This window comes from Nicotiana attenuata, unplaced genomic scaffold (genome assembly GCF_001879085.1).
Source record: "Nicotiana attenuata strain UT unplaced genomic scaffold, NIATTr2, whole genome shotgun sequence".
NCBI lineage: Eukaryota > Viridiplantae > Streptophyta > Magnoliopsida > Solanales > Solanaceae > Nicotiana > Nicotiana attenuata.
Window position 1 is genome coordinate 71,967 of NW_017674624.1, and position 7,849 is coordinate 79,815.

Genomic DNA, 7,849 nt, shown 5'->3' on the forward strand with positions numbered 1-7,849 from the left:
CTACTTCAATAAACCTTAAACAATCAAAGCCTTGATCTTCCACACTAACTCCATGATGCAGCAAAAGAGACATGCAGAACTTCTTTTTGGTATAAATAATTACAGCACTCAACAGGCTAAGCCTGTAGAGACTTTACAAATTCTATCAAGGTCTCTACCTCATAGGAATGTCATACAAAAGCTTCTAAATCGATTAAAATCCATGCACCAACTTCCTTTTCTCAGATTAATTCTTCATTGCTGGGTTACTCTATTATAACCTCTACTTTTTAGAGCAAAATTTAAGAAGAAAAGAGAACTCCAAGTGATTAATAAATAAAGTTATAGCTTCTTTCAAGAAAGTATGTCACTCAAGCTATTAGCTTGAATTAATATATTGTACCTCTACTGTACAGGGACAAGTTCGAAAACATAAGAGAACTACAAGCAACTACTGTTATTCACTAACATTTGAACTTCTGGGATTTATCTCAATTTATACCATTAATCATCTTTAGCTTCAAGGAACTGCAATTCTCACTTTATTGTGTCTTCCTAGGCCTTCCTAGACTTCGACCATTTTGTTTCTTCTTTGACTTCTTAGATAATCCCAACTTCTTCAAAATTATAGTACCTGGTTTAGCGCCATCGTCATTGCCCTTGGGGTTCCTCCCACAACGCTTTTTTATTTGTTGCTTGAAGTGCACCTCATGTTGAGGATCATTCGAACATAACACCTCCTCATTTGATCTTTTATCAGGCAACACCTCTTCATTTGTTGCCAGCGCCGAAGCTGTACTAGTACCTAGTTTGGCCTCATCCTCCTTGTTCTTAGGAGGCCTCCGACGAAGCTGGCGTTTTAGTTGCTCCAAGTGCACATCATGCTGAGGATCACTCAAATTCAGTGGCTCCTCACTTGTTGCCATTGCCAAAGGTTCTTCCATTTGTACTAAATTTTTACCCGCTGAGGTGCATAATGGCAATGGTTCCACTTTAGAGGTACTTGCTGATTGAGATTCAGATCGGTCTCTGCTCCAGAGCTTCAGTTGTCTTTGTTCACGTGACATCTCAATCGACATTGCCTCAAATCCTGTAGAATCATCATCTTCATTGAGCTTCTCCAGGGTAGATGTCCCTTCTTCCGGCTTCTGCTTCTTTTCAGATGATGGTTCAACTGTTGCAAGTACAATCTCATGAGATTCTTTCATCTTTGACAATTCTATCAGCTGCTTTCCAGTTACACCATTTTGCCTCTCACTTAATTGCCCTTCTTCTTTATCTGTGTTCGGTTGATTATGATGCCCATTCAACTCCCTGTGTATTCCATTTTGTTGCCCATGTTTAACTTCATTTTGTTGCTCATCCAACTTCTTCTTCTCTTCTTTAACAACTTTTACATCATCATGCTTTTTCTCCTTCTTTTCCTTGCGCCGCCGCTTCTTTTGTTTAATCTCCCAACCCCACCTTCCCTTCCTCTTCTTGTACTTCCTCTTGCTTTTTGTTTTTGGATTCACGCTATTGTTGCCACCACTAGCAAGCAAAAAACGCCCTCCTCCGTCAATCATAAGAATTTTACCATTTTCAGACAGCTTTTGTAGATGATGTTTCAGCAGGAACATATGAGCCATTGGCAAATTGTCATATTCTTTCTTGATAAACTTAGATATTGAGTCTTCACTCGAACCTCCTTCTTCATTCAATTCCTGCAACGCCCTTTGAATCATCTATAACAAGAAGAAAACATTTGATTAGACCATAACGGAAAATCTTCAACTATGAGGATTCAAAACTATTCACTGTTACTCTTTAAGAGATGAATGGGAAGAGAAATTGCTTATCAACTCTCCTAGGTCTGAACTTGGATTGCTACTTTGATTAATCAAGCTATTAATTAAGAAAAGAACTTTCAAAAGCAAATCTTTTGGCTAGTTGTCTGAGGAAGATATTAACATTATAATAACAAAGGAAATCTCACTTTTCCCCAGATACATACAAACCCAATAACATGAAATGACCAGAATTGACAAGAATCCGACAAGCAACAAAAATGAGAATAATTATTTCCTTTTATTCAAGAGAGTAATTATGGGTGTGTTTGGTACGAAGGAAAATATTTTCTTACAAAATATTTTTCCCGGAAAATGAGTGGTTTTATCACTTATTTTACTATGTTTGGTTAGTAAGTGAAAACTTTTTTTTGGAAAATATTTTGTAGTGTTTGTTTAGAGAGTAGAAAATATTTTTTAGAAAAATAATTTTTTATACTAATTTCCGTACCCCTTCCCCAACGCCACATGTTTCTCGTGCCTTCCCCTCCCCCTACCCCCCCCCCCCCCGGCTCCCCCAAAACTTTAAATACCCAACGTTTTTTTAAGACTCTATTTTCTTCAAGAATTTAATAATTCTTTTAAAAATTCACACAAACCCAAAAGGGACTAATGTGTTGCTTTACTTTTTCACTCAAACACAACGTTGAAATTTATGCTACATAACTAAAAAAAATACTCTTTTTTTGGTTGAAAAAGAAATTACCTTTTATACAACATGAAAAAAGTATTCATTTTGTTAAAATGAAAGAAAATACTTTTTCTACATCATGAACCGAAAGTACTTTTTTTGTTGAAATGAAAGAAGGTACGTTTGACTATATTATTTTGTTGAAATGAAAGAAAATACTTTTTCATATTATGAAAAGAAAGTAATTTTTTATTGAAATGAAAGAAGATACTATTTACTACATTATTTTGCTGAAATGAAAGAAAATATTTTTTCTACATCATGAAAAGAAAGTAACTTTTTTTGTTGAAATGAAATAAGATATTTTTTACTACATCATTTTGTTGAAATGAGAGAAAATACTTTTTCAACACCATGAAAATAAAGTACTTTTTTGTTGAAATGAAAGAAGATACTTTTTACTACATTATTTTGTTGGAATGAAAGAAAATACCTCTTCTACATCATGAAAAGAAAGTACTTTTTTTTTGTTGAACTGAAACAAAATACTTTTTTTATATTATAAAAAAAAATATTCATTGTGTTGAAACGAAAAAAGAATGTACTCTATTTACAAAACAAGACAACGTATCTTTACAAAAGAAATCAGAACTCGCTGTGGTGCTAAAATCCCAGAACTTGGGCACCCCAAATTTACTACTCAGTCCTTAAGTAGAAATAACCTATGTCATCTAGCCCCTAGGGCTTTGGTCTAGTGGTATGAGACCATCTCCAACCTTACCGTATTTTCCCATAATGGGGGCAATTTTTGGGATAATGAAGCTCTAATCCTCCGCCATTGTTGTTCCCAAAATGGGGGATGAATAGTGTTCCCTCAAATATGGGGTACACTATTCATCTCCCCGGTTACTATTCATGTATTTTTTATTATTATTTTATTATTTAATCTTTTAATTTATATCTTTATATATACCTAATTATGTTTATGTAATATCTTTATAATATTAATTTTACATCTTAACTTTGGCGTATAATTTTGATAAATTAATTTTCGTGCATTTATTATTTTTATGTAAAATTGTAAGTTAATTTTATTAGAGGTTGAAGTTGAATATTTATGTAGTATTTCGAATGAATTTTATCGTTATGTAATATGTATTTAATTAATCTTATATCGCAATAATTTCATTTTTATTTGAATTATTAGTTAATCTACAATAATTGCTTACAAATTATATTATTTGAAATTTTATGGAATTGTTTTAATGAAAATTACAAATTAATAAAAATAAAAGATGAAATTTGTTTAATGGAAATTAAAAAATAAAATTGAAATGAAAGATAATAAAGTAATATAGAAGAGAGAGAAGAATATAAAAAAGTTTGGGGGGAAAAATGGGGGAATTGTTGGAGTAAGTTGTCCCCAATAGAGAAATCCCCATTTTGGGGACCAAAAATGGGGTAAAGGTTGGAGATGCCCCGAGTAATCTTGTAATGTATGGGTTCGGCGCAGGTCACAAGTTCGATCCCTGCCACAGACAGCTTGATCTTTTAACAGGAGAAGGACCTAGAGTCAGTCACATTTAATGGGAGTAGGAGTGTGCATTCGAATCGGTTTATCGATAAATCGAATCGATTATTTGTTATCGAAATCGAAATCGAAAAAATCGAAACCTTATTGAAACGATAACGATAAGCATATGTACAAATCGATAATCGATAAATAATTATCGATAAGGGTCAAAATCGAATCGATAAATCGAATGCACACCCCTAGACTGTACACACTTGTTAAATGAGTAATTACCTATTTGTGTAGATTAATATAACATACAGAATGTATATATATTCCGCTACTATTTTGAAAGCGGCTATACAATATTATTTTCCCTAATCTATACCATTTCCTTTACCCTAAGTCCCTTACCCTATTATTTCCTCTACCACATTTAAGGAATGATCATATTTAAAGATCAAGGGAATGAAGTTCAAATTAATGGAAAACAGAATTAGCCGTGATGATGTGTTTTGTTTTGTTTTGTTTTTTTTATACCGTTGGAGTGTTGGTGGCATATATTTGATCCCTTACTTTAGTTTTGTTGCATGTGCTTGTTGACAAATTTTTATATTATAAATGATGTCCGTCTTATTTTAGCTTCTTTTTGTCCATATTAGTTAGGCGCTATTTATAGCGATATACTTTCCGTGGAATCCCGCAAATTTTCTTATTGATATATTCGATAACCGAATCGATAAGCCCCCAAAATCGATAAATCGAAATCGAAAAAATTGAAACCTTATTGAAACGATAACGATAAGCATATGTACAAATCGATAATCGATAAGTAATTATCGATAAGGATCAAAATCGAATCGATAAATCGAATGCACACCCCTAAATGGGAGAGCCAAAAATTCGTACTAGGATTAGAACAAGCGACCTAAAGCAATTTTTGAACCCCATTTACTACTACACTAGCATCTTTATCTATGTCAATATATAATATACTTTTTTTATATTTACCCATCTCAATTTTTTTTTTTTTTTACATTTACCCGATTTGCACAGTACAATTTTCTAGCAAAGAGATTCAATTAAATCCCTTGCCTCCTTGTGCACCAAGAACTTCTCGTTTGAAAAAAAAAAAAAAAGAGTCATCTAAGAGGTAATCCCTCCGCCAATCAGCCCCTTTTATTTTTTGATAACTATACTGTCCAGGTCAGTTTGTGCGCACGTCGACTAGTTCCACAGAATACTTGCTACCTCCCACCAGCAGAATATACCAGTTAACTCTGTCTACGACGGCTTAAACATGTGGAAAGAAATCACCTAGCATTTTTGTCTCTGCTGGGATTTGAACCTGATACCTCGTGATTCTCAATCCGACCACTATGCCTCACCCTTGGGTGTCTTCTTTTTTTTTTTTTAATAATAATCATTGACATATTGAAAGGGAGACTTGGCGTAGCTGATAAAGCTGTTGTCATGTAACCAGGAGGCAGAGGCGGCTCAACACTACATGTGGCCTAAAGCGAAAATTTAAAAAGAGGCCTCAAAAGACATTCGAGGTTAAGAAATGCTTTTTCATATCTAATCTTTTAATAATTTCATTAGCTTAAGATAAAAAAATTGTCTAAAAAGCACTTAAAAAATAGAAGAAGATTCTACAAAATCATAGTTATACACAAAATTAATTCAAGTTGAAGTGAGTTAGACAAAAATTAAGAAGTTGAGCCCATCCACCAACCATGCATGAGGTAACAAAAATAGAAAGTAAATGCAAATTTAATAATCTACAATTTTTAGTACAAAATTTAAAAATTGACAACTTCTTGATTATAAACTAATTTATTTATCACTAATACTAAATACATAATTATTTATTACTACATATAATTTGAGAAAATTTGGGGCCTTAATTTTTTGGAGGCCTAAAGTCGCTGCTTTAGCGGCTTTAGGGTTGAGCCGCCACTGCCAGGAGGTCACGGGTTCGAGCCGTAAAAATAGCCTCTTGCAGAAATGCAAGGTAAGGCTGCATACAGTACAACAGACCCTTATGGTCTGGCTCTTCCTCATACCCCGCGTATAGCGGGAGCTTAGTGCACCGGGTTGCCCTGATCATTGACAGATTACCATTTTTCTTTTTTCTGTCTCTAACTCTATAAATAATTAAGTTCACAATTACTTTCATAAAAGATTAATTAATTGGTGCAGTAAACTTTGTAACCACTGACTTATAAATTATTAATATGAAAAATTACTTACCCAAGAATAAGGAGGATGATCAGGGGTAGTATGAAGAGAAGAAAGTAAATGGGAAAGGCGTAGTTGAAGAATGGAGTTCCGGGTCGGTGATAATAGCCCATTTGGTTCACTGTTTGACAGTTTCAATATGGCTTCTTTCAATTTGTCCATGCCAATGCTTTCTGCTGCTTCAGCACATTGTTGTGAGTACAAAAAGTAGGGTTTTTGGCAGTGATTTTATCCATAACTTGTGGGATTCGGTTGTTGGAGAAGTTTTCGGAGGTTTTGTTTGGTCCTCTACAATTGGAAATATTCAGATTCCTTGTATTTTAATTATGGAAAATAAATGGCTTTCTTCTTCTTTTTTTTTTTTTTTAGAAGATTCCTTCTTCAAGTCGTTTTACTCTGGTTCAAATACAACAATTACTTTAAAACTAATAAATTTATCTACATTTTGCGCGATTTTAATAAAATACGTACTACAGAAAGGGCAAGATGGATAATAACTTCCATCTACTATATTCTTCTTTATGTATTTTTATTAAAAAATGTTATCGATAGTAATCCAGTCCCCATAAACTGTTATTATTGGGGAAAAATAAAGAAACACAGTATAATAAATACTTTTTAGTATTTTTGTGACGATAAGACTTTAGAAACTTGTGATCTTAAAATATAAATAACATATGTTTTGCTTGTCAAAAAGAGTAAAATGGAATGTTTAGTTATATTATGTCCAAATTTCAAATGCTGCAATCTTCTTGAAAAAAATTAAAAGGAAATCTACGACATAAAGTGGAATGGATTATGGAGGGGATATTAATTTCATTTTTTATTGTCTATTAAAAATAAAATAAATTAAAAGATAAATAAAAGAAACATATACGGTCATATGCGTGAAAGGGTGCACAATTCACACTTAAACAATTCTTTTTCTTTTCATTTTGTCTATCTTTTTCCTATTTCTTTTAAACACTTTTCCTTTCTCTTCAATTCCGTTCTTTGTCAATTCTCACCGATTACTGTTGCCACTTCCTTCACGGCATATTGGAACTATCACCATCCAAAATAATCAAACAAACTTCTTCTATTTCAAAAAAAAAAAAAAAAAAAAAAAGAAGCCGTCTCAGAAAAGATTTTCATACCATTGGTTTAAGGATCAAAGAGTTCCCTACCATACCAACATCATGACACTATGTTTTCCCCTTCAAATCAGACCAGCTGTCAAATAACGAAAATAATATCAATTAGCGTAATACACTGCTAATATAACTCAACAAAATCAATTCTATCATGCCTCATTATCAACCCAAATTTTTTTTTTTGGTTAAACGTTTAAACTTTATTAACCAAGTAAAAATATTTACATCCGCTAGTTCTTTTGGACTCCAGAACTAGACCTATCTACATAACTATCTGACTAATCAGTTAACAATTCCTATAACAATTACATTGTCCTGTATGAACTAAGGAAAATTCTTCAATTTTTCTAGCTCTTTATGCCACTTTGTTTCTCTTTGCCCTCCTATATGTAATTCCATCACAATGTCTTTGATTCTCTAATTACTGGCAACTATTCCCCCTTGAAATCTTCTTTGTTTCTCTCTGCCCAGACATGATACACCATTGCTGTGAATAGTAATATCAATATTTCACCTCGAGTTTTAT

At 33.0% G+C, this 7,849-nt stretch overlaps 1 protein-coding gene across 1 annotated transcript; it reads right to left on the minus strand.

Annotated features, from left to right (window-relative positions):
- Positions 1-337: 337 nt before the first annotated feature.
- Positions 338-6,502, minus strand: LOC109219030 (uncharacterized protein DDB_G0286299-like). The gene is made up of 2 exons (XM_019383432.1): positions 6,203-6,502; positions 338-1,703 (listed from the first exon to the last, which is right to left on the minus strand). Exons 1-2 carry the CDS (start codon positions 6,350-6,352, stop codon positions 522-524), a joined length of 1,332 nt encoding a protein of 443 aa, XP_019238977.1. The 5' UTR covers positions 6,353-6,502; the 3' UTR covers positions 338-521.
- Positions 6,503-7,849: the final 1,347 nt, after the last annotated feature.

What these genes read in the sequence shown, in the direction of transcription:
- LOC109219030 (XM_019383432.1), bottom strand. Translation starts at nt 6,352, where the DNA reads ATGGACAAATTGAAAGAAGCCATATTGAAACTGTCAAACAGTGAACCA. An exon ending in ATCATCCTCCTTATTCTTGG is followed by an intron (nt 1,704 to 6,202) that starts GTAAGTAATTTT and finishes TTCTTGTTATAG; the next exon opens with ATGATTCAAAGGGCGTTGCA.